This window comes from Cervus elaphus, chromosome X (genome assembly GCF_910594005.1).
Source record: "Cervus elaphus chromosome X, mCerEla1.1, whole genome shotgun sequence".
In the NCBI taxonomy this organism is placed as follows: Eukaryota; Metazoa; Chordata; class Mammalia; order Artiodactyla; family Cervidae; genus Cervus; species Cervus elaphus.
In genome coordinates, this window is record NC_057848.1 from 128748981 (window position 1) to 128776235 (window position 27255).

Here is a 27255-nt window from a genome sequence, read left to right on the forward strand (position 1 = left end):
GCGACAGGAAATGAGATGGTTGGGCATCATCACTGGCTCAATGGACATGAGTTGGAGCAAACTCTGGGAGACAGTGAAGGACAGAGAAACCTGGTGTGCTACAGTTCATTGGGTTGGAAAGAGTCGGACATGACTAAGCAACTGAATGACAACAAAGCTGTATTCTCAGTTTTTTAAGGAACCTCCATACTGTTCTCCACAGTAGCTGTACTTGTTTGCATTGCTGCCAACAGTATAGGGTCGTTCTGTTTTCTCCACACCCTACCCAACATTTATTGTTTGTAGGTTTTTTGATGATGGCTATTCTGATTGGTATGAGGTGATACCTCATTGTAGATTTGTTTTGCATTTATCTAATAATGAGCAATGTTTATCTTTTAATGTATTTATTGCCCATTTATATGTCTTTGTTAGAGAAATGTCTATTTAGATCTTCCACCAATTTTTTTGGTTGGTTTGTTTGATTTTTGATACCGAGCTGCATGAGCTGTTTGTATATTTTGGAGATTAGTTCCTCGTCTGTTGAGTCCCTTGAAATGTCTTTTCCCATTGTGAGAATTGTCTTTTCATTTTGTTTATGGTTTCTGTTGCTGTAAAATGGCTTTTAAGATTAGTTAGGTCACTTTTGTTTGTTTTTATTCTCATTACTCTTAGGAAGTGGATCAAAAAAGATTGACCTGTGATTTATGTCAAATAATGTTCTGCCTACGTTTTCCTCTAAGAATTTTATAATATCCAGGCTTACGTTTAGGTCTTTAATGCATTTTGAGTTTATTTTTGTGTATGGTGTTAGGATGTGTTCTAATTTCTGTCCAGTTTTCCCAGCACCACTTACTGAAGAGACTGTGTTTTTTCCTTTGTATATCCTTGCCTCCTTTGTCAAAGATCAGGTCCTCATAGGTGCATGAGTTTATCTCTGGGCTTTCTATCCTGTTCCATTGCTCTTTATTTCTCTTTTTGTGCCAGTACCAAAGTGTTTTGATCACTGTAGCTTTGTAGTATAGTCTGAAGTCAGGAAGCCTGATTCCTTCAGTCCTGTTTTTCTTTCTGGAAATAGCTTTGTCTATTCAGGGTCCTTTGTGTTTTCATACAAATTATAAAATTTTTTGTTCTAGTTCTTTGCAAAGTGCCACTGACAGTTTGATAGTCACTTGATTGCATTGAATCTGTAGAGTGCTTCGGGTAGTATTGTTATTTTCACAATATTGACTCTTCTAATCCAAAAACATGATTTATCTTTCCATATGTTTCTGTCATCTTTGGTTTCTTTCATCAGTATCTTACAGCTTTCTGAATATAGATCTTTTGCTTCCTTTGGTAGGTTTATTCCTAGGTATCTTATTATTTTTGTTATGATTGTAAATGGAATTGATTCCTTTATCTCTCTTTCTGTTCTTTCATTGTTAATGTATAAGAATGAAAGATATTTTTGTGTATCAGTTTTCTATGTTGCAATTTTACTGAATTTATTGATGAACTCCACTAGTTTTCTGGTAGCATCTTTAGGATTTTCTATGTATAGTATCATGTTATCTGCAAACAGTACCAGTTTTACCTCTTCTTTCCAATTTAGATTCTTCTTCTTCTTTTTTTTTTTGTTCTCTGATAGTCTTGACTAGGACTTCCAAAACAATAAACAATTTTGAATAAAAGTGGTGCAAGTGGACATCTTTGTCTTGTACCTGATCTTAGAGGAAATGCTTTCAGTTTTTCACCATAGGGTATATACTTAGCTGTAGGTTTGTCATGTATGACCTTTATTATGTTGTGGTAGGTCCCATCTTAGACCACTTTTTGAAGAGTTTTTATCATAAATGAGTGCTGAAATTACTTACAAAACACTTTTCTGCATCTATTGGCATGTCCATATGGTTTATATTCTTCAATTTGGGAATGTATTATATGACGGGGATTGACTTGCATATATTAAAGAATCCTTGCATCCCTGGGATAAACTCCACTTGATCAGGGTGTATGCTCCTTTTAATATATTGTTGGTTTTGGTTTGCGGATGTTTTGTTTAGGGTTTTTTTGTGTGTGTTTATCAGTGGTATTGACCTGTAATTTTCTTTTTGTGAAATCTTTATGTGGCTTTGGTATCGGGATGATGAGGTTCTCATAGAATGAGCTTGGGAGTATTCTTTCCTCTGCAGTATTTTGGGAGTTTCAGAAGAACTGGTGTTAACTCATTTCTAAATGTTTGATAGAATTTGCCTGTGAAGCCATCTGGCCTTGAACTTTTGTTGGTTGAAAGTTTTCTTTTAATTACAGTTTTGATTTCAGTATTTGTGATTGGTCTTTTCATGTGTCCTATTTTTTCATAGTTTAGCATTGGAAAGTTGTATTTTTTTTTAATTGTCCATTTCTTCTAGATTGTCCATTTTACTAGCATATAGTTGCTTGCTGTAATCTCATATGATCTGTTGTATTTCTGTAGTATCCATTGTAGCTTCTTTTTCACTTCTAATTTTATTGACTTGAGTCTTCCCCCCTTTTTTCTTGATAAGTCTGGCTAAAGGTTTATCAATTTTGTTTATCTTCTCAAGGAACCAGTTTCTAGTGTCATTGAGCTTTGCTACTATTTTCTTCATCTCAATTTATTTCTACTTTGATATTTATGATTTCTTTCCTTCTACTATCTTTGTGTTTTCCTTATTCTTTTTTTGTCTCTACTTGACCTAGGTATAAGGTTAGGTTGTTTGAGATTTTTCTTGTTTCTTGAGGTAGAAGTCAATTGATATAAATTTACCTCTTAGAACTGCTTTTGCTGCACCCCATTGTTTCTGGATTGTCATGTTTTCACTGTCACTTATCTTTAGGTATTTTTTGATTTCCTGTTTGATTTCTTCAGTGTGGTCCACTGATTATTTAGTAACATACTGTGTAGCCTCCATATCTTTGTGTTTTTCACTGTTTAATTTTCCTGTAATTATTTTGAATCACATAGCATTGTTGTTGGGAAAGAGGCTTGATATGATTTCATTTTCTTAAATTTGCCATGGGTTGGTTTGTCACACAAGATGTGTCCTATCCTGGAGAATGTTATTTGTGCACTTGAGAAGATGGTGTATTCTGCTTTCAGATGGAATGTCATGTAAATATTAGTTAATTCTATCTAGTCTAATGTGTTATTTAAGGCTTGTGTTTCCTTATTAATTTTGTTTGAATGATCTGTCAATTGATGTAAGTGGAGTACACTGTCAAATTTCCCTTTTTTTGGCTATTAGCATTTCCTTTATAGGTTGAGGTGCTTCTCTGTTGGGTGCATATATATTTACCATTGTTATGTCTTCTTGGATTGATCTCTTCATCACTGTGTAGTGTCCTTCTTTGTATCTTGTAATAGTCTGATTTTAATGTCTATTTTGTCTGATATGTGTATTGCTACTCCAGCTTTGATTTCGATTTGCACATAATACCTTTATCGGTCCCTGCATTTTCATATCGAATGTGTCCCTAGATCTGAAGTGTAGACAACATATGTAGTAGTCTTGTCTTTGCTCCCATTCAACTAGTCTGCATCTTTTAGTTGGATCATTTAATCCAGTTACATGTAAATTAATTGTTGATATGTATGTTCCTATTGACATATTCTAAGTGGTTTTGGGTTGTTTGTTTGTTTTTTTGCTGGTGTTTTTAGTCTCTTGTGTTTCCTGCCTAGAGAAATTCCTTTAGCATTTGTTGTAAAGCTGTTTTGGTGGTGCTGAATTCTATCAGCTTTTGCTCACCTGTAAAGCTTTTGATTTCTCCTTCAAATTTCAGCTAGAGCCTTGCTATAGAGAGTATTCTTGGTTGCAGGTTTTTCCGTTTCATCACTTTAAATATATCATGCCACTTCTTTCTGGCCTACTGCATTTCTATTTGTAACCTTATGGGGATTGACTTCTTGTTTTTTTTTTTGCTTTTCCCTCGCTGCCTTTTTTAATGTTTAAATGAAACAAAAGTGAATATTTTTAAGGATAAAGGTACAACTGACAAAGAGGATGCACATCATAAACCATTAGACACCTAACAATACAGAAGCAAAGATATATAAAGCAAAAATCAGAAGAAACATAAGGGAAAAGAAAAATTATATAATCATAGTGAGATATATTAACATTTCTCTGAGGATATTTTGCCAAGTGCCAAGAAAATAGAATAGGAACATCTTGAAAGGATAACAGTTTATATGTCAATAGAAACTCTTCAGGCCAGAAGGGAAAGGCAGGACACACTTAAAGTCATGAAAGAGAAAAACCTACAACCAAGATTACTATTCCCAGAAAGGGGCTCATTCAAATATGAAGGAGAAATCAAAAGTTCAACAGACAAGCAAAAGCTGAGAGAACTCAGCACCACCAAACCAGCTCTCCAACAAATGCTAAAGGATCTTCTCTAGACAGGAAACACAGAAAAGTTTTATAAACTCAAACCCAAAACAACAAAATAAGTGGCAACAGGATCACACTTATCAATAATTACCTTAAATGTAAATGGGTTGAATGCCCCAACCAAGAGACAAAGACTGGCTGAACGGATACAAAAACAAGACCCCTATATATGCTGTCAATCAGAGACCCACCTCAAAACAAGGGACACACAGACTGAAAGTGAAGGGCTGGAGAAAGATATTCCATGCAAATAGAGACCAAAAGAAAGGAGGAATAGCAATATGCATATCAGATAAAATAGACTGAAATAAAGGCCATGAAAAGAAACAAAGAACACTACATAATGATCAAAGGGTCAATCTAAGAAGAAGATATAACAATTATAAATATCTATGCATCCAACAAAGAAGCACCACAATATGTAAGACAAATACTAACAAGTATGAAAGGGGAAATTAACAGTAACACAATAATAGTGGGAGACTTTAATACCCCACTCACACCTATGGATAGATCAACTAAACAGAAAATTAGCAAGGAAACACAAACTTTAAATGATACAATGGACCAGTTAGACCTAATTGATATCTATAGGACATTTCACTCAAAAACAATGAATTTCACCTTTTTCTCAAGTGTACACGGAAAATTTTCCAGGATAGATCACATCCTGGGCCATAAATCTAGCCTTGGTAAATTCAAAAAAATTGAAATCATTCCAAGCATCTTTTCTGATCACAATGCAGTAAGATTAGATGTCAACTATCAGTCCTGCGTGTTCATTGGAAGGACTGATGGTGAAGCTGAAACTCCAAGACTTTGGCCACCTCATGTGAAGAGTTGACTCATTGGAAAAGACCCCGATGCTGGGAGGGATTGGGGGCAGGAGGAGAAGGGGTCAACAGAGGATAAGATGGCTGGATAGCATCACCAACTCGATGGACATGAGTTTGAGTAAACTCTGGGAGTTGGTGATGAACAGGGAGGCCTGGCGTGCTGTGATTCATGGGGTTGCAGAGTTGGACACGACTGAGCGACTGAACCGAACTGAATTGACAGGAAAAAAAAAAAAAACAAACTACTAAAAATACAAACATATGGAGGCTAAACAACACACTTCTGAATAACCAACAAATCACAGAAGAAATCAAAAAAGAAATCAAAATATGCATAGAAACAAATGAAAATGAAAACACAACAACCCAAAACCTATGGGACTCAGTAAAATCAGTGCTAATGGGAAGATTCAGAGCAATAGAAGCTTACCTCAAGAAACAAGAAAAAATAAAATATATAACCTAACTCTACACCTAAAGCAACTATAAAAGGAAGAAACGAAGAATTCCAGGGTTAGCAGAAGGAAAGAAATCATAAAAATTAGGACAGAAATAAATGAAAAAGAAACAAAGGAGACCATAACAAAAATCAACAAAGCTGAAAGCTGGTTCTTTGAGAAGATAAATAAAATAGACAAACCATTAGCCAGACTCATCAAGAAAAAAAATAGGGAGAAAAATCAAATCAACAAAATTAGAAATGAAAATGGAGAAATTGGAACAGACAACACAAAAATACAAAGGATCATAAGAGGCTACTATTGGCAAATATATGCCAATAAAATGGATAACTTGGAAGAAATGGACAAATTCTTAGAAAAGTATAACTTTCCAAAACTGAACCAGGAAGAAATAGAAAATCTTAAAAGACCCATCACAAGCATGGAAATTGAAACTGTAATCTGAAATCTTCCAGCAAATGAAAGCCCGGGACCAGATGGCTTCACAGCTGAATTTTACCAAAAATTTAGAGAAGAGCTAACACCTATCCTACTCAAACTCTAGCAGAAAATTGCAGAGAAAGGTAAACTTCCAAACTCATTCTATGAGGCCACCATCACCCTAATACCAAAACCAGACAAGGATGCCACAAACAAAGAAAACTGCAGGCCAATATCACTGATGAACATAGCTGCAAAAGTCCTTAACAGAATTCTAGCAAACAGAATCCAACAACATATTAAAAAGATGATACATCATGACCAAGTGGGTTTCATCCCAGGGATTGAAAAAGTTGAAAGCATTTCACCTAAAGTCAGGAACAAGAAAGGGTGCCCACATTCACTACTATTATTCAACATAATTTTGGAAGTTTTAGTCACAGCAGTCAGAGAAGAAAAAGAAATAAAAGGAATCTAGATTGGAAAAGAAATAAAACACTCACTGTTTGCAGATGACATGATCCTCTACATAGAAAACCCTAGAGACTCCACCAGAAAATTACTAGAGCTAATCAATGAATATAGTAAAGTCACAGGATATAAAATTAACACATAGAAATCCCTTGCATCTTGAGAAAGAAAAATGGAACTGGAGGAATCAACCTGCTTGACTTCAGACTGTACACAAAGCTGCTGTCATCAAGACGGTATGGTACTGGCACAAAGACAGAAATATAGATCAATGGAACAGAATAGAAAGCCCAGAGATAAATCCACACACCCATGGACACCTTATCTTTGACAAAGGAGGCAAGAATATACAATGGAGAAAAGACAGTCACTTTAACAAGTGGTGCTGTGAAAACTGATGAAGCACTTGTAAAAGAGTGAAGCTAGAACACTTTCTAACACCATACACAGAAATAAACTCAAAATGGATTAAAGATCTCAATGTAAGACCAGAAACTATAAAACTCCTGGAGGAAAACATAGGCAAAACGCTCTCGGACACAGCAGGATCCTCCATGACCCACCTCCGAGAGTAATGGGAATAAAAGCAAAAATAAACAAATGGAACCTAATTAAACTTAAAAACTTTTGCACAACGAAGGAAACTATAAGCAAGGTGAAAAGATAGCTTTCAGAATGGGAGAAAATAATAGCAAACAAAGCAACTGACAAATAATTAATATAAAAAATATACAAGCAGCTCATGCAGCTCAATTCTGGAGAAATAAACGACCCAATCAAAAAATGGGCCAAAGAACTAAACAGATGTTTCTCCAAAGACATACAGATGGCTAACAAAGACAAGAAGAGATGCTCAACATCACAACATCACTCATTATCAGAGAAATGCATATCAAAACCGCAATGAGGTACCATCTCCCCCCAGTCAGAATGGCTGCTATCAAAATGTCTACAGACAGTGAATGCTGGAGAGGCTGTGGAGAAAAGCGAACCCTCTTACACTGTTGGTGGGAATATAACTAGTACAACTACTATGGAGAACAGTGTGGAGATTTCTTAAAAAACTGGAAATAGAACTGCCATATGACCCAACAGTCCCACTGCTGGGCATACACAATGAGGAAACCAGAATTGAAAGAGACATGTGTACGCCCAGTGTTCATCACAGCATTGTTTACAATAGCCAGGATATGGCAGCAATCTAGATGTCCGTCGGCAGATGAATGGAAAAGAAAGCTGTGGTGCATAGACACAATGGAATATTACTCAGCTATTAGAATGAATGCATTTGAATCAGTTCTAATGAGATGGATGCAACTGGAGCTTATTATACACACTGAAGTAAGTCAGAAATAAAAACACCAATACAGTATATTATCACATATATATGGAATTTAGTAAGATGGTAACGATGACCCTATATGCGAGACAGCAAATGAGACACAGATGTAAAAAACAGACTTTTCAACTCTGTGGGAGAAGGTGAGGGTGGGTTGATTTGACAGAATAGCATTGAAGCATGTATATTATCATATGTGAAATAGATTGCTGGTCCAGGTTTGATGCATGAGACAGGGTGCTCAGGGCTGGTGCAGTGGGACGACCCTCAGGGATGGGATGGGTAGGGAGGTGGGATGGTTCAGAACGGGGAACACATGGCTTATTCATGTCAATGTATGGCAAAAACCGCTACAATATTGTAAAGTAATTAGCTCCAATTAAATAAGTTAAATTAAATAAAAATATAAAAATAAAAATAAAAAATTGTCATTAATAATTTAAATAGAATAGGTTTCTGTTTATATTAATTTATATTAATCTTATATCTACACAAATATACTTAAAGTTTTATGTCAGACATTCTTTGATATCCATAGGACATTTAGAAAAACTGGAAAAAAGAAAAATTATTAAATTTCAAAAAGTAGAATTCTTTTTGTGTGTGCTTCAGTTATGCATATACACATATATTATTTTTTAAATTATTTTCTTTTATAGATTATAGCAAGATATTGACTATATTTCCCTGTGCTAGCCAGTAAAACTTTGTTGCTTATTGCATATATATTTTTTAAAATTAGAAATCATGTGTAGTCCAATGTTCATCACAGCACTATTCACAATAGGTAGGACATGGAAGCATCCTAGATGTACATTAGCAGATGAATAGGTAAGGAAGTTGTGATGCATATACACAATGGAATGTTTCTTGGTTATAAAAAGGAATGCAGTTGAGTCAGTTCTAATGAAGTGGATGAACCTGGAGCCTATTATACAGAGTGAAGTAATTCAGAAAGAAGAATATAAATATTATATGTTAATGCATATATGTGATATTTAGAAAGATGGTATTGACAATCCTACATGCAGAGCAGCAAAGGAGACACAGATGTAAAGAACTGATTTTGAACTCAGTGGGAGAAGGCAAGGGTGGGATGATTTGAGAGAATACCATTGAAACATGTATTATCATATGTAAAATAGATGACCAGGGCAAGTTTGATGCATGAAGCAGGGCACCCAAAGCCCATGTTCTGGGAAAACCCAGAGGGATAGGATGGGGAGGGAGGTGGGAGGAGAGTTCTAGATGGAGGGGACACATGTATTCCTGTGGCTGATTCATGTTGGCATATGACAAAAACTGTCACAATATTTTAAAGTAATTATTCTCCAATTAAAATAATTAAAAAAATAAAATGGCTGATTCATGTCAATGTATGGCAAAACCACTACAATATTGTAAAGTAATTAGCCTCCAATTATGATAAATAAATTAAAAAATAAAATATTAAAAAAAATCACAGAATGTGAGAATAGAAGAAACAAAGAGGTCAAGTGCTATACTCAGCATCTAATGCTTGTTTTTTTTTAGACATCAGCAAGTGTGCTTTTTACTTGATTGTGGTAGTTTTTTTTTTTTCTTTTTCTCAAAACTGAACTATAAGGTTATTATGAAAAGAATCCTAAGTATAATCAATTTCTAATAATCCTCATTAACAAAAAGTATTATATTAATAATTCCATTAATATATGGAAATATTCTTTTCAAAAAATTATGCTGATTGTATACTTGGATTTATCTGAATTCAATATTGTTTGATTTTCATGATGTTGATTAAAAAGATTAGTGTTTTCAGTTTCTCAGTGGAAAACTTTTTCTTATTCAGTTTAAATTGGGAAGAAAACCTCTAAATTTAGGTCAGATTTTAATAATTTCACTTTATAATATAAAAATGATAAAATAAATTAGAAATCGAGCATTCTACTTATACTAAGTCAAACAAGTGGAATCAAAATGTCATAAATTTTTCAGTGAGGAAAAAATTCATAAGTTTCCTAAAATATTTATGTGATAGATTTTATATACACACACACACACACACACACACACACACACACACAAGAGCTTTTCTACTGTACACTTGATAAAGGCTTAACAAATAGCATCAAAAATAGAAGAGATAGAGAAATTGGAAACCATAAACTAAATGAAATGGGAACACTGAATATGAAATAGCAAAAGTGAAACAATTTAGATAAAAGTAAAATATCTTCATATAGTCCAGTTGTTTTTAAACATGGCTGCTCATTAGAAATGTGTCTGACTCTTTGTGACCCCATGGACTGTAGCCCACCAGGCTCCTCTGTCCATGAAATTCTCCAGGCAAGAATACTGGAGTGGGTTGCCATTTCCTTCTCCAGGGGATCTTTGCGACCCAGGGATCGAACCCAGGTCTCCTGCATTGCAGGCAGACGCTTTAACCTCTGAGCCATCTGGAGTGGTCGCAAAAAAGCAATACCTGGGCAGTTGCATTTTTTAAAAAAATCAGGATAATTCTGGTATGTATCTGGATTTAAAAAGTAATTACAGGTTTTTCTATTACATGGTGGATTTGGTGATATAGAATTCTATTATTTTTCTGTTGACCAATCATAGTAGAATGTTATTAAGTGAGTAATAGTTACATAATCACAATAGTGAATGATGTTTATCAGTTTTCACAATCAATAGCCTGACAAAAAATAAAAGGCCATTACAATTGAAAGCCAAAATGGGAACATGATTAACCTAACAATATAAAATAATTACATACAATTTGAGGGATCAAGCAGAGTGACGTGGTAAGTGGAAGTGCAAACATGCACAGGTTTTCATATGCTCAGCCACTCTATGTCTTCTGGCTGATGCATTTAATCCATTGACATTTAATGTAATTATTAATATGTATGTATGCAGGTCAGGAAGCAACAGTTAGAACTGGACATGGAACAACAGACTGGTTCCAAACAGGAAAAGGAGTACGTCAAAGCTGTATATTGTCACCCTGCTTATTTAACTTATATGCAGAGTACATCATGGGAAACGCTGGGCTGGAACAAGCACAAGCTGGAATTAAGATTGCCGGGAGAAATATCAATAACCTCAGATATGCAGATGACACCACCCTTATAGCAGAAAGTGAAGAGGAACTAAAAAGCCTCTTGATGAAAATGAAAGAGGAGAGTGAAAACGTTTGCTTAAAGCTCAACATTCAGAAAACTAAGATCATGGCATCTGGTCCCATCACCTCATGGGAAATAGATGGGGAGACAGTGGAAACAGTGTCAGACTTTATTTTTTTTGGCTCCAAAATCACTGCAGATGGTGACTGCAGCCATGAAATTAAAAGACGCTTACTCCTTGGAAGGAAAGTTATGACCAACCTAGATAGCATATTTAAAAGCAAAGACATTACTTTGCCAACAAAGGTCCATCTGGTCAAGGCTATGGTTTTTCCAGTGGTCATGTATGGATGTAAGAGTTGGACTGTGAAGAAAGCTGAGCAACGAAAAATTGATGCTTTTGAACTGTGGTGTTGAAGACTCTTGAGCGTCCCTTGGACTGCAAGGAGATCCAACCAGTCCATCCTGAAGGAGATCAGTCCTGGGTGTTCATTGGAACAACTGATGCTGAAGCTGAGACTCCAGTACTTTGACCACCTCATGAGAAGAGTTGACTCATTGGAAAAGACCCTGATGCTGGGAGGGATTGGGGGGCAGGAGGAGAAGGGGATGACAGAGGATGAGATGGCTGGATGATATCACTGACTTGATGGGCATGAGTTTGAGTAAACTCCGGGAGTTTGTGATGGACAGGGAGGCCTGGCATGCTGTGATTCATGGGGTCGCAGAGTCGGACACGACTGAGCAACTGAACTGAACTGAACTGATGATCCTATTGTGCTGTTCTTAGTCACTCAGTCATGTCTGACTCTGTGACCTCATGTACTGTAGCCTGCCAGGTTCCTCTGTCCATGGCAATTTGCCAGGCAGGAATACTGAAGTGGGTTGCCATGCCCTGCTCCAGGGGATCTTCCCACCGCAGGAATTGAACCCAGGTCTCCCACATTGCAGGTGGATTCTTTACTATCTGAACCACTAGGGAAGCCCTATTAGCAAATGATCCTATTACCTTTTTCTTAATTGTTTTGGGTTTATTTTCTGTAGGTAGGTCTTTTCCTTCTCTTATTTCCTGCCTGGAAAAGTTTCTTTTGTACTTGTTGTAAAGCTGGTTTGGTTGTGCTGAATTCTGTTAACTTTCATTTGTCTGGAAAGCTTTTGATTTCTCCATCAAATCTGAAGAAGAGTTTTGCTGGGTAGAGTATTCTTGGTTGTAGGTTCTTCCCTTCATCACTTGAAATATATTGTGCCATTTCATTCTTAATGTCCCAGATGTTTCTGAGTATGTCCTCATTTCTTTTCACTCTATTTCTTCATTCTCTTCCACACCAATGATTTCCACCATTCTGTCTTCCACCTCACTTATCTTTTCTTCTACCTCATTTATTCTGCTATGATTCCTCCTAGTTGATTTATTTGTTTCTGTTACTGTATTGTTCATCACTATTTATTTGTTCTTTAGTTATACTAGGTCCTTGTTAAACATTTATTTGATCTTCTTAATCCATTGCCTCCTTTCTATTTCTAAGATCTTAGATCATCTTTACTGTCATTACTCTGAATTCTTTTTCAGGTAGATTGCTTATTTCCTCTTCATTTGTTTGGTCTTTTACCTTTTTTATGTTGCTATTTCATATGCAGTATGTTTCTGTGTCATCTCATTTTGTCTAACCTACTCTGTGGTCTCCTTTCCACAGATTTCATAGTTGTAGTTCCTCTTGCTTTTGGTGTCTGCCCCCTGTTGGATGAGATTGTTCCAAGATTTGTGTAGGCTTCCTGTTGGGAGAGACTATTTCTTGCATTCTGGTGGGTAGAGCTTGGTCATGTTCCTCTGGTGGCCAGGGCCATGTCAAAGGATGTATTTTCTGGTGTTTTAGTATGACTTTAGGTATACTGTCTCTAATGGGTGGGGTTTGTGTTCTTGTTTTGCTGTTTGTTTGGGCTGGGGCATCCAGCACTGGAGCTTGCAGGCAGTTTAGTGGATCTGGGTCTTGGTGCCAAGATGCAGACCTCTGAGAGCTCACACCAACTGATACTACCTGGGCCTGGGAATTCTCTGGCAGTCTGGTGGCCAGACTCTAAGCTCCCACCACAGGAGTCCAGGCTTGTTGACCCCTGTCAGGGAACCAAGACCCTGCAAGCTGCATGTTGTGACCAAAAAAAAAAAAAAAAAAAGTAAATAATATATACAAACAGACAAAAATCATGACAAATAAAAGCAAATAAAATGAACAAACAAGCAAAAATACAAGAAGACAAACGAAAACCCCAAAGCAGCAAGAATGAACCTATAGAATATATTGAATGAAGTAAGTCAGATAGAGAAGGAGAAATATTGTATGACATCCATTGTATATGGAATCTAAAATGAAATGATGCTAATGAATTTACTTACAAAACAGAAAGAGATACACAGTCTTAGAAAACGAACTTATGGTTCCTCGGGGGATGGGACAGTTAGGGACTTTGGGAAGGTCATGTACCTACTGCTATATTTAAAATGAATAACCAACAAGGACCTGTTGTATAGCACATGAAACTCTATTCAATGTTATGTGCCAGCCTGGATAGGAGGGTGAGTTTAGGGGAGAACGGATACATGTATATGTAAGGCTGAGTCCCTTTGCTGTTCAGCTGAAACTACCACAACATTGTTAATTGGTGATTGTTTAGTTGCTAAGTTGTGTCCAGCTCTTTGTAACCCCATAGACTGTTCCCTGACAGGTTCCTCTCTCCATGGGATTTACCAGGCAAGAATACTGAAGTGGGTTGCCATTTCCTTACCCCAATACAAAATAAATAAATAAATAAATTTGGGGGAAAAAAGCAAACCAAAATATTACAATCATAACTGAAAAAACTGAAAAAAATAAGCACACTAAAAAAGCAAAGAAAACAAAAAATAAACTCATGAAATAAAGACAACAGAAAAGAGAAAAAGAAAACAAGAAAACATTTAAAAAATAGAAAAATCAAGATATATTAAAAATAAATCAGCAGAAAAAAGAAAACAAAAATTCCTGAGGCTTATGCTATCTATCCTTTCCTCCACTGTGAGCCACAGTCAACCTTCGGTTTCCCAGGAAGACCTCCAGTACCTCTAGTTTGGTCTGTGGACCTGCTATGGACACAGTGTGGGCAGCTGAGACTCTGACCTGGCCTAACTCCCACATATCTGTGCCCACAAACTCCACAGCCACTGAAACTAGACTGGGCTTAGTTGTGAAAATGTTTGTTTTCCATTCAAATGTTTCTCAGGGGCTGGATTTACCTCGACTATCACAGAGATTTAATGTGCAGCTTGTGCAGCTGCATGGAGGGATTTCAGTGTTTATTTGTTTGTTTGTTTGTTTTTCCCTTAGTAGTACAGACAATCAGCCTCAGCTTTGTTTTTGGCCCCAACTCTACATGTGAGCCACCTTCAGGCTTCTGCTCCTCTCTCAGGCAAGACGGGGCAAAGACAGCGACTAACTGAGGCACACTTGCTGGCTTAGGTGGGAGGGGCAAGAGGTGGCCATAACTGGAGTGCATGTGCTCTATCTGATGAGATCTCTCTGGTGCCTATGGAGGCAGGGGCTGTCAGGAGGCTGTGACAGACTGTTGTACAGTCACTCCAGTGGAAGTCCCTCCCAGTGCACATGGAGGCAGGTGCTGGCATGTGGGAAATGAGGCCGCTACAGTTGGATGGGAAATGAGATGGTTGGATGGCATCACCAACTCAATGGACATGACTTTGAGCAAGCTCCAGGAGATGGTGAAGGACAGGGAAGCCTGGTGTGCTCCAGTCCATGGGATTGCAAGGAGTCAAACATGACTGAGCAACTGAACAACAACAAATAGTAGCCACACACCTTGCATGCCACCCAACAATGGTGTCTTGCTTCCAAGCCAGTCAGTGCTTCCTCCGGGAACATTCCCAGCTGCAGAATTCCTAACTCTCATCCCCTCAGGCGTTCTCCTTGCAGCTAACCTCCTCACACCCATCACATCAAGCTATCTCCACACAGCCAACAGCAGGCCTCTCTCTAGGTTTGCCTGCCTAACTGCACATTCCAGCACCCAGCCCTTCTCTTGCTTTGGTGGACACCCATCTCAGTCTAGGGCACATCAGGCTGTGGCTCAGCTGTTCTTGTTCTGTCCTATCTGCCACAGGCCAGCCACTGCTCTTTCTTCCAGTAGCTCCCAAAGTTCCCCCCTTGCCATTTCAACATATCTCACTGTTGGTGAGGGAGCCTCCCCTGGAGTGGTAACCAGCTCCCCCAACCAGGAGTACAGGTCCCATCCCATTTCTTCTTTTCTTCCCTTTCTCTCCTTTGTTATACCTGGTTGCACAGAAATCTTTTCTTGTCCTTTTTGATGTTGAAAGTACTCTGCTAATGTTTAGCAGAAGTTCTGCATGAGTGGTTTCACTTGTAGATGTATTTTTAATGTACTTGTGGAGAGAGGTAAACCCTAGGTCCTCGTATTCCACTCTCTTGACCCTCCTTCTTCATTCTTTTTTACAGCTGAGTCATATTCTGTTGTGTGTGTGTGCCACTTCATCTATATCCATTCATCATTTAATGGAAACTTGGGTTGCTTCCATGTCTTGGCTACTATAAATAATACTGAAATTTATATAGAGATGCATATATCTTTTTTGATTAGTGTTTTTGTTTTCTTCCAGTAAATACCCAGAAGCACAATTACTGAATCGTGTGTGTGCATGTGTACTGAGTCATGTCTGATTCTTTGCAACCCAATGGACTGTAGCCAGCCAGGCTCCTCTGTCCATGGAATTTCAGGCAAGAATATTGGAGTGGGTTGCTCAATTATATGATAGTTCTAAGTTTTTGAGGAAACTTCATACTAGAAAACTGTCTTCTATTAAAGGGTCATGTGATTAGGTCAGGCCAATTGGATAATCTTACTTTTGTAGGGCCAACCATATAATATACCCTAATCATAGGGATAAAACCAACCTATTCAAACTTGGAAGGATTATTAAGGGCATACGTATCACAGAGGTGGGAGATATTGGAGACTATTTTTTTATTTATTTATATACTTATTTATATAAGTTTTTTTATTTAAAATAAAAGGTAAATAATATATACAAACAGACAAAAATCATGACAAATAAAAGCAAATAAAACAAACAAACAAAAATACAAAAACAAACAAAAACCCCAAAGCAACATGGATGAACCTATAGAATGTCATATTGAGTGAAATAAGTCAGACAGAAAAGGAGAAATATTGTATGACATCCATTATATGTGGAATCTAAAATGAAATGATGCTAATGAATTTACTTATAAAACAGAAATAAACCCCTCACCAGATATATTGTTTGCAATGTCTTCTCCCATTGAGTAGGTTGTCTTTTCCTTTTGTTGGTGGTTTCCTTTGCTGTGCAAAAGCCTTATAGTTTGATGTAGTCTGATCTATTTATCTTTTTGTTTCCCTTACCTGAGGAGACATATTCAAAGATTTCTAAGACCATTGCAAAGATGTACTGCCTGTTTTATTTTAGAAGTTTAATGGTTTTAAGTCTTACATCTAAATCTTTAATCAAGTTTGAGTTTGTTTTTGAATATGCTATAAGAAGATGGTCCAAGTTCATTATTTTGCAGGAAGCCATCCAATTTTCCTAACACCGTTTATTGAAAAGACTGTTTTCCTTCCCAAATGCATATTCTTGATTTCTCTGTCATAGACTGGTTTGGTATATGAGCATGGGTGTATTTCAGGACTCTGTCTTTTTTTCTATTGATCTTTGTATCTGTTTTCATTCCTGTACCATACTGTTTTGTTTACTGTAGCTTTGTATTATAATTTCAATTCAGGACGCTCAATACCTTGAGCTTGGTTCTTTCTCAGACTGCTTTGGCTAATTGGTATCTTTTGTGGTTACACACAATATTTAGGATTAGTTGTTCTAGTTTTTTGAAAAATGTCATTGGTACTTAATAAGGATTTCATTGAATCTATAGACTGCTTAGTGTAGTATGACATTTTAATGATAGTGATTCTTCCAGTGCATGAACATTGTATATCCTTCCATTTGTTTGTAGTTGTCTCCAGTTTCCTCCATGTCTTATAGTTTTCAGAGTATATAGGAGGTCTTTCACCTCCCTTGATAAATTTATTCCTAGGAATTTTATTCTTTTAGATGAAATTGTGAATGGGGTTTTCTTCATTTCTCTTTATGATAATTTGTTATTAGTTTATAGAAATGAAACAGATCTCTGTGTATTCATTTTGTATCCTGCAACTTTACTGAATACATTTATTAGTTCTAAGAGTTTTTTAGTGAAGTCTTTTCAGTTTTCTATATATAGTATCATGTCATCTGCAAATAATGATATTTTTACTTCTTTCTTTCAGGTTTGGATGTTTTTCATTTCTTTTTATTGCTTAATTGCTGTGGCTAGGACTTCCAATACTATTTTGAATAAAGTGGCAAAAGTTGTTATTTTTCTCCTGTTCCTGATCTTAGAGGAAAAATTTTCAGATTTTAACCATTGGATATTATGTGGCTGTAGGTTTGTCATATATGGCCTGTATTATGAAGTATGTTCCCTCTGTACTCACTTTGTTGAGAATTTTTATGTTAAATTGGTAGTGATTTTTGTCAACATCAAAACCAAAATTTTTCCTAAAAAAAAAAAATTATTTTGTATTGGGGCATAGTTGAGTAACAATACTGTATTAGTTTCAGGTGTGTCCAAACTGTTATTTTTGCATCTATTGAAATGATCATATGATCTTTATTTTATTTTTGTTAATATGGTGTATCACACTGATTTATGAAATTCAAAATGTTCTTGCATCCCTGAAGTTAATCTTAGTTAATCACGGTATATGATCCCTCTAATGTAATGTTGAATGCATTTTGTAATATTTTGTAGAAGATTTTGATATCTGTTTTCATCAGATGTTTTGGACTGTAATTTGTGTGTGTGAGTGTGTGTGTGAGTGTGTGTGTGTGTGTGTGTGTGCATGTGCACATGTGCATTTGTGACTATCTGGCTTTGCTATCAGGGTAATGCTGGGCTCATAAAATAAGCTGGGATGTGTCCCTTGCTCTTTAATTTTGGGGGATAATTTGAAAAGGATAGGTATTAACTCTTCTTTAAATATTTGGTAGAATTGTGAATCCTATGAAACATTAGACTTGTGCTAAAGGTTTGTCTATTTTCTTTAACTTTTCAAAAAACCAACTCTTAATTTTATTGCTTTTTTTTCCCTATATTTAAATCTATATTTCATTTATTTCCACTCTGATCTTTATTACTTTCTTCCTTCTGCTAACTTTGGGCTTTGTTTGTTCTTATTGTTCCACTTCCTTTAAATGGTATGTTAGGTTGTTTATTTCAGATTTTCTTTCTTGTATCAGTATGAACTACACTTTTAAAACTCCTTTTGCTGCATCCCATGGATTTTGTACAGTTGTGTTTCCATTTTCAGTTGTCTCAAGGAATTTTTAAAAATTTCCTCTTCAATTTTTTTCATTGATCCATTTGTTCTTTAGTAGCATGTTGTTTATTCTCCATATGTTTGTGCTTTTTACAGTTTTCTTCTTGTATTATATTTCTAGTTTCATATCCTTGTGTATGGAAAAGATACTTGATATGATTTCAGTTTTCTTAAATTATTGAAGTTTATTTTGTGGCATCCTATGATCTATCCTGAAGAATGTTCCTGTATACTTGAAAAGAATGTGCAATCTGTTGTTTCTGGATAGAATATTCTATATATATCTATTAAGTCCATTTCTGATTTACTGTGTTGCTTAAGGCTATTGTTTTCTTATTGATTTTCTGTCTAAATGATGTAAGTGGGATATTAAGGTCCCCTACTATTATTGTATTACTGTTGATCTTGTCTTATTTTATCTAGTATTTTGTATATATTTAGGTGCTCTAATGTCGGATGCATAAATGTTTACAAATGTTAAATCCTTTTGTTGTGTTGATCTATTTATCATTATGTGTTACCCTTCTTTGTCTTTTGTTGCAGTCTTTGTTTTAAAGTTTGCTTTGTCTGATATAAATATTGCCACACCAGATTCTTTCTTTCTTTCTTTTTTTTAACCTGCATGGCATATTGTTTTTCCATCCCTTTACTTTTAGTCTACATGTACCTTTAGACCTTCAGTCAGTCTCCTGTAGGCAGCATGTAGATGGGTTTTGTTTTTTATTCATTCAGCTCTCCTTTATCTTTTGACATAGAGTGTTTAGTACATTTATATTAAAATAATCATTGATATATATGCACTTATTGCCATTTGGTTAATTATTTTCTGGGTTTATTTGGTCTTCTCTATTCCTGTGTTCTTCTCTTGGATTCTCCCTTTGGAGTTTGATGTATTTCTTTAGTGTTTTGTTAGAATTTCTGTCTCATTACTTTTTGTGTACCAATTGTAGGTTTTTGAGTTATAGTTGATATGAGGTTCATATATATCCACCTGTATATAGCTGTCTTTCTGGAGCTATTAGTAATTGCCTTCCACTCTTCTCCAGTAGCATATTGGACACCTTCTGACCTGGGGGGGGGGGGGCTCATCTTCCAGTGTCATGTCTTTTTGCTTTTTCATACTGTTCATGGAGTTCTAGCAGCAAGAGTACTGGAGTGATTTGCATTTCCTCCTCCAGTGGACCATGTTTTGTCAGAACTCTTCACTATGACCCATCTGTCTTGGGTGACCCTGCATTGCATAGTTCATAGCTTCATTGAGTTACACAATTCCCTTTGCCACAAGGCTCTGATCCATGAGTGGGTCCAAAGCAGAAACGATGCTCACTTATGAATGTGTCTGGTGGTGAAAGTAAAGTCCGATGCTATTAAGAACAATATTGCTTAAGACCTGGAATATTAGGTCCACAAATAAAGGTAAATTGGACATGGTCAAGTAAGAGATAGCAAGAGTGAACATTAACATCTTAGAAATCAGTGAACTAAAATGTACAGTAATAGGCAAATTTAATTCATATGACCATTATACCTACTACTGTGGGCAAGAATCCCTTAAAAGAAATGGAATAGCCCTCACAGTCAACAAAAGAGTCTGAAATGCAGTAATTGGGTGCAACCTCAAAAATAACAGAATAATCTCAATTCATTTCCAAGGCAACCATTCAACGTCACAGTAATCCTAGTCTTGCTTGAGCTACTGAGGCCAAAGAAACTGAAGTTGATCAGTTCTATGACAACATACAAGACCTTCTAAAACTAACACCAAAAAAGATGTTATTTTCATCATAGGGGACTAGAATGCAGAAATAGGAAGTCAAGAAATACTGGAGTAACAAGCCAGTATGGCCTTGGAGTACAAAATGAAGCAGGGCAAAGGCTAACAGAGTTTTGCCAAGAAAACATACTGCTCATAGCAAACACCCTTTTCCAACAATGCAAGAGATGACTCTACACATAGACATCACCAGATTGTCAATACCAAATTCAGTTTGACTATATTCTTTGAAGCTTAAGATTGAGAAACAGTATACAGTCAGCAAAAGCAAGGCCTGGAGCTGACTATGGATCAGATGATCAACTCCTTACTGCAAAATTCAAGCTTAAATTGAAGAAAGTAGGGAAAATCCCTTGGTCATTGAGGTATAACCTATATTAAATCCCTTATGATTATACAGTGGAGGTGACAAATAGATTCAAGGAATTAGATCTGATAGACAGATTGCCTAAAGAACTATGGAGAGCATTTCATAACATTGTACAGAAAGCAGTCACTAAAATCACCACAAAGCCAAAGAAATGCAAGAGGCAAAGTGGTTGTCTGAGGAGGCTTTACAAATAGCTGAGGAAAGAAGAGAAGTGAAAGGCAAGGGAGAAATGGAAAGATATACCCAACTGAATGAAGAGTTCCAGAGAATAGCAAGGAGAGATAAGAAGACTCTCTTAAATGAACAATGCAAATGTGTAGAGGAAAATAATATAATGGGTAGTACTAGAGACCTCTTCAAGAAAATTGAGGAGATCAAGGGAATATATCATGCAAGAATGGGCATGATAAAGGAGAGAAACAGTAAGGACCTAACAAAAGCAGGAGAGATTAAGAAGAGGTGGCAAGAATACACAGATAATCTATACAAAATGTCTTTTTGACTCAGATAACCACAATATTGTGGTCATTCATCTAGAGTCAGACATGCTGTGGTGTGAAGTCAAGTGGGCCTTCGGAAGCACTAGTATGAACAAAGCTAGTGGAAGTGATAGAATTCCAGCTGAACTATTTGTTTTGAAAAAAATCAAATCCTAAAATATGATGCTGTGAAAATGCTGCACTCAATATAGCAAATTTGGAAAACTCAGAGGTGGCCACAGGACTGGAAAAGTCAGTTTTCATCCCAATTCCAAAGAAAGGCAATGTCAAAGAATGTTCACATTATTGTACAGTATTGCTCATTTAAAATACTAGTAAGGTTATGCTTAAAATGCTTCAAGCTAGGCTTCACTAGTACCTGAGCTGAGAACTTCCAGAGACACAAGCTGGGCCTAGAAAAGGCAGAAGAACCAGAGGCCAATTTGTACCATTCCTTGGATCATAGAGAAAGCAAGGGAATTCCAGAAAAACATCTGCTTCATTGGCTATGCTAAAGCCTTTGACTGTGTGGTTCTCAACAAACTAGAAATTCTTAAAGAGATGGGAACACCAGACCACCTTACCTGTCTCCTGAAAAACCTATATGTGAGTCAGGAAGCAACAGTTAGAACCTTACATGGAAAAGCTGACTGGCTCCAAATTGGGAATGGAATATATCAAGGCTATATATTGATTCCCTGTTTATATAATTCGTATGCAGATTGCATCATGTGAAATATCATGCTCTATGAATCACAAGCTGGTATCAAGGTTGCTGGGAGAAATAGCAACAACCTCAGATGTGCAAATGATACCACCCTAATGGCAGAAAGTGAAGAGGAACTAAAGAGCTTCTTCATGAGGGTGAAAGAGGAAAGTGAAAAAACTTGCTTAAAACTCAACATTCAGAAAACTAAGATCATGGCATATGGGTCCATTACTTCATGGCAATTAGAATGGCAAAAAGTGGAAGCAGTGACAGATTTAATTTTCTTGGGCTCCAAAATCACTGCAGATGGTGACTGCAGCCATGAAATTAAAAGACACTTACTCCTTGGAAGGAAAGCTATGACAAACCTAGATAGTGTATTAAGAAACAGAGACATCACTTTGCCTACAATGGTCTGTATAGTCAAAACTATGGTGTTTCAAGTAATCATACAGATGTGAGAGTTGGACCATAAAGAAGGCTGAGTCCCAAAGAATTGATTCTTTTGATCTGTGGTGCTGGAGAAGACTCTTGAGAATCCCTTGGACTATGAGGTCAAACAAGTAAATCCTAAAGGAAATCAACCCTGAATATTCATTGAAAGGAATGATGCTGAAGCTCCAATACTTTGGCCACCTTATGTGAAGAGTTAACTCATTGGAAAAGACCCTGATACTGGGAAAGATTGAAGGCAAAAGGAGAGGGCGACAGAGAATGATATGGTTAGATAACATCCCTGAATCAATAGACATGAATTTGATCAAACTCCGGGAGACAGTGAAGGTAGTCCATGTGATTGCAAAGTATCAGCCACAGCTTAGAGACTGAACAGCAAACAACAATACATAGCTGTCTATTACACTGACAGTTTGAAGGCATTCTCAAAGCACTACAGTTTTATTCCCTCACCTCACATTTTATGTTTTTGATGTCACATTTTGCCTCTTTTTATTTTGTATATCCCTTAACAAGTTAGTATAATTATAGTTGGTTATTCTGTTTCTCTCTTTTAGCCTTCATTGCTTTTTAAGTGGCTAATACATTGCCTTTTCTATATTTGCCTTTACCATTGAGATTTTTTCTTTCATAGATTTTATTTCTATTTATGAGCTTTTCTTTTCCACTTGAAGAATATCCTTTAATATTTCTTGTAAGATTGATTTAGTGGTAGTGAAGCTTTTGTGTTAGCAAATGGATTTCCTTACTGTATAGTCTAGGTGCTCTTTATTTTTACTTCTTTGATTTTCATTTTATGTTGGAATATAATTGATTAACAATGTTGTGTTTCAGGTGTAGAGCAAAGTGATTCAGTTATATGTATGCATGTATCTATTCTTTTTCAAATTATTTAAGTTATTACAGAATATTGAGCAGATATAGAGCAGTTCCCTGTGCTGTACAGTAGGTCCTTGTTGTTTATTTTAAATACAGCAGTGTGTACATATCAGTACCAGACTCCCAATCTATCTCTCCCCAACCCTTCTCCTCTGGTAACTATAAGTTTGTTCTCTAAGTTTGTGTGTCTGCTCTTTAACCTGCTGGGTTTAGGTGAGTCTTTGCTTATGACCCTCAGCAATATCCCTCACTACTGCAAATTGCTACTTCAGAGGTGTGGTTCATAGATATCATGCTTCCATCTTTACTACCCATTTCTATCTGGTCCTTTTTATGTGCAGTAACTATCCAATCAGCCCTCAAAAATTGCTCTGTAAAAATAAAATGAAGTCCAGTTTTAAAATTGCTCTCTATATAGGTGTAGATTTGGTGTGTCCATGGGAGGAGGTGAGATCAGGGTCTTCTTATGTCACCATCTTGGATCCTTCACCTCCCAAGATTATAATTTAATCTGTATTTTTTGATCCAGCTGTGATGGCTCAATATGCTCCAGCACAAATGAGTTCTGCTTGCCATAACTCTTTTCTCCTCTGAAACCTTCTTAGCCAAGAAGTCTCAGAGATGATTTAGTCCTACTCTTCTCCATCCTCCATTTTATGGATAGGTCACTATAGGCCTAGAGAGGAATAGACTCATAGATAAGACCAACAAATCACCCTAGAGCCAGTGCTGGCATTCAGTTTAAGAGGGCTCTGTTTGAAGGTTCTGGCTCTATGAATACCTGAAGATTTTAGTTTATCCTTTTTCTACTTGGCTGAAAACTTCTCAAAGAAGGAAGCTAACCCATTATTTTTCTTCTGCCTGCCTCTACAGCTATGGGTGAACCAGGAGGATGGGGTAGAGGAAGGGCCCAGTGACGTTCAGAATGGGCACCTGGACCCCAACTCAGACTGCCTCTGTCTGGGCCGGCCACTCCAAAACCGGGACCAGATGCGGGCCAACGTCATCAATGAGATCATGAGCACCGAGCGTCATTACATCAAGCACCTAAAGGACATTTGTGAGGTAGGCCCAGCTCTGATGGTCCCTGTGAGGGCCCTTAGGATAAGGTAGAGGACACTTCCATGAAGAAATAACAACCTTCCTGGGCTATACCTGTGACAGTCCCAAGGTGTTAGAACAAGTAGCTGGACTGATCTAGACTCAGTTCAGTGGATGAAACTGCTCCCTTGGGATTGATTACTCTCCCTCTGTTTATTTCTCCCCTTTTTGCTATCTATCTGTTTGTCTAACTTTCATATGCATATTCATATTCCCTCTCCCTCTCTCTCTCTCCCTCCCTTCTTCTGTCCCCTCACTGGAATCTCTATCCCTATCCTCTTGGCTTCTGATCCAGTTGTTGCCACCCCATGTAAGGGTCGGCTTCATTATAGCACACACATATCCCTGAAAGCCAGTAGTTTACAAACTTGAAGGTACACCAAAGTCCCTGTGTGAACTTATTAAACATGTCAAAGTTCTTATTTCTTGTTTTTCATTTCTTGTGGGCTGTAGTTGCCTCACAATTTTGTGTTAGTTTCTGCTAACCAGCCACATGTATACATATATCCACATGTATACATATATCTCCTTCCTCTTGGAACTCTCTTCCAACCTCCCCCCATCCTACCCATCTAGATCACCTCAGAGCACTGAGCTGAGCTCCCTGTACTGTATAGCAGTTTCTCACTAGCTATCTCTTTTACACATGATAGTGTATTGGGTTGGGCAAAAAGTTCATTTGAGTTTTTCTGTAAGGTATAAGGGGAAAACCTGAATGCACTCTTTGGCCAGTCTAATATATAGGCCAATCCCAATCTGCCATTTTATCCCACCCCTCTCCCTGCCCCACTGCATGTCCACATGTCCTTTCTCTACATCTGTGTCTCTATTCCTGCCCTGCAAATAGGTTCATCTGTACCATTTTTCTAGATTCCACATAAATACATTGATATACCATATTTGTTTTACTCTTTCTGACTTACTTCACTCTGTATGACAGACTCTAGGTTCATCCATGTCTCTACAAGAGACCCAATTTCATTCCTTTTTGACTGATTAATAGTCCATTGTGTATATACACCACATCTTCTTTTCCATTCGTCTGTCTTTGGACATTTAGGCTGATTCCATGTCCTGGCTATTGTAAACAGTGCTGCAATGAACAATGGGGTGAATGTCTTTTTGAACTGTGGTTTTCTTATGGTATATGCCCAGTATGGAATTGCTGGGTCATATGGTGGTTCTGGGGCTTCCCTGGTAGCTCAGCTGGTAAAGAATCTGCCTGCAATGCAGGAAACCCCGGTTTGATTCCTGGGTTGGGTAGTTCCCCTGGAGAAGGGATAGGCTACCCACTCCAGTATTCTTGGGCTTCCCTGGAGGCTCAGATGGTAAAGAAACCTCTTGCAATGTGGAAGACCTGGGTTTGATCCTTGGGTTGGGAAGATTCCCTGGAGGAGGGCATGGCAACCCACTCTAGTATTCTTGCCTGGAGAATCCCCATGGACAGAGGAGCCTGGCAGGCTACAGTCTATGGGGTCACAAAGAGTCAGACATGACTGGGTGACTAATCACAGCACAGCATTGTAGTTCTGTTTTTAGTTTTGTAAGAAACCTCCATACTGTTCCTCTTAGTGACTGTAAAATCTTTTGCACAACAAAGAAAACCATAAACAAGATGAAAAGAAAACCCTCAGTGTGGGAGAAAATATTTGCAAATAAAGCAACTGTCAAGGGATTAACTTCCAAAGTATACAAACAGCTCATGAAGCTCAATAACAAAAAAACAACACAATCAAAAAATGGGCAGAAGACCTAAATAGGCATTTCTCCAAAGAAGATATACAGATGGCCAAGAGGCACATAAAAAGATGCTCAATATTACTAATTATTAGAGATGCAAATCAAAATCACAATGATGTATTACCTTACACTGGCAAGAATGGACATCATCAAAAAACCTACAAATAATAAATGATGGAGAGAATATAGAGAAAAGGGAACCCTCTTGCTTTGTTGGTGCGAATGTAAAGTTCTTGTTTCTGTAGTGCTGCCTGGTAGAATTTTTGCAGTGATGAACATGTTGTATATCTGCAGTCTCTATTACAGTAGCCACTGGTCAACCATTTGTGGCTTCTGAGCACTTAAGATGTGGCTAGTATGACCAAAAAATGGAATTGTAAATTTTATTTCATTTTAATTTAAATATCCACATGTAACTAGTACCAATAACAACTGCATGTGGAAATATTAAGGCCAAGGATTTTGGACCTTAACTTTCTTCACCTAAACTCATTTTCTTACCCCATCCAGGAAGGTTGAAGTTTATCTTCTTCCACTTCCTCAAAGCAGTAAGGTAGGATAGAAAGAACAAGGGCTCTGTAGACATGGAATGCTGGCTTTCACATCTTAACTTAGTCACTAATTAATCTGTGGCCTTGAAGGTGCCCTTAACTCCTGTGACCTTTGATTTTATGATTTCTCCAGTGGGTCTCATTTTCAGTTCAGTTCAGTAGCTCAGTCGTGTCCAGCTATTTGCGACTCCATGGACGTCAGGCTTTCTTGTCAAGCACCAACTCCTGGAGCTTGCTCAAACTCATATTCATCGAGTCAGTGATGCCATCCAACCATCTCATCCTCTGTTGTCCTCTTCTCTTCCTGCCTTCAATATTTCCCAGCATCGGGGTCTTTTTCAATGAGTCAGTTCTTCACATCAAGTGGTCAAAGTATTGGGGCTTCAGCAGGCATTAAAGAGAATGAAATAATGCCACTTGCAGCAACATGGATGGAACTATTTATTGTCATACTGAATAAAGTCAGTCAGAGGAGGACAGCTATCAAATGATATTATGATATGGTGGAGACATGGGTTGACAATGGCCTGACGCAGGGTCAGGGGCACTGAATACAACAGTACTGGCATAAGCCCTTTTGAAGGAGGTTGCCATTACACCTAACATAGGTTTGCTTCAGGGAATGCAGACCCCATGCATAAAGAGAAAATTGGATTAAAGATTTACTGAGCACAACCCCGCCCATCAGACAAAACCTAAATTCCCCAGAGCCAGTCTCTCACATCAAAGAGCTT

The 27255-nt window shown here is 37.2% G+C and overlaps 1 protein-coding gene across 16 annotated transcripts in view; it reads left to right on the plus strand.

Moving 5' to 3' along the window:
• Positions 1 to 27255, plus strand: part of ARHGEF9 (Cdc42 guanine nucleotide exchange factor 9) — a 435862-nt gene that overhangs the window by 300547 nt on the left and 108060 nt on the right. For all 16 annotated transcript variants that reach the window (XM_043895128.1, XM_043895127.1, XM_043895129.1 and 13 more), the window contains one exon: positions 24003 to 24194. In XM_043895128.1, the coding sequence (XP_043751063.1) occupies positions 24003 to 24194 (192 nt within the window). The remainder of the gene's footprint in view (positions 1 to 24002; positions 24195 to 27255) is intronic.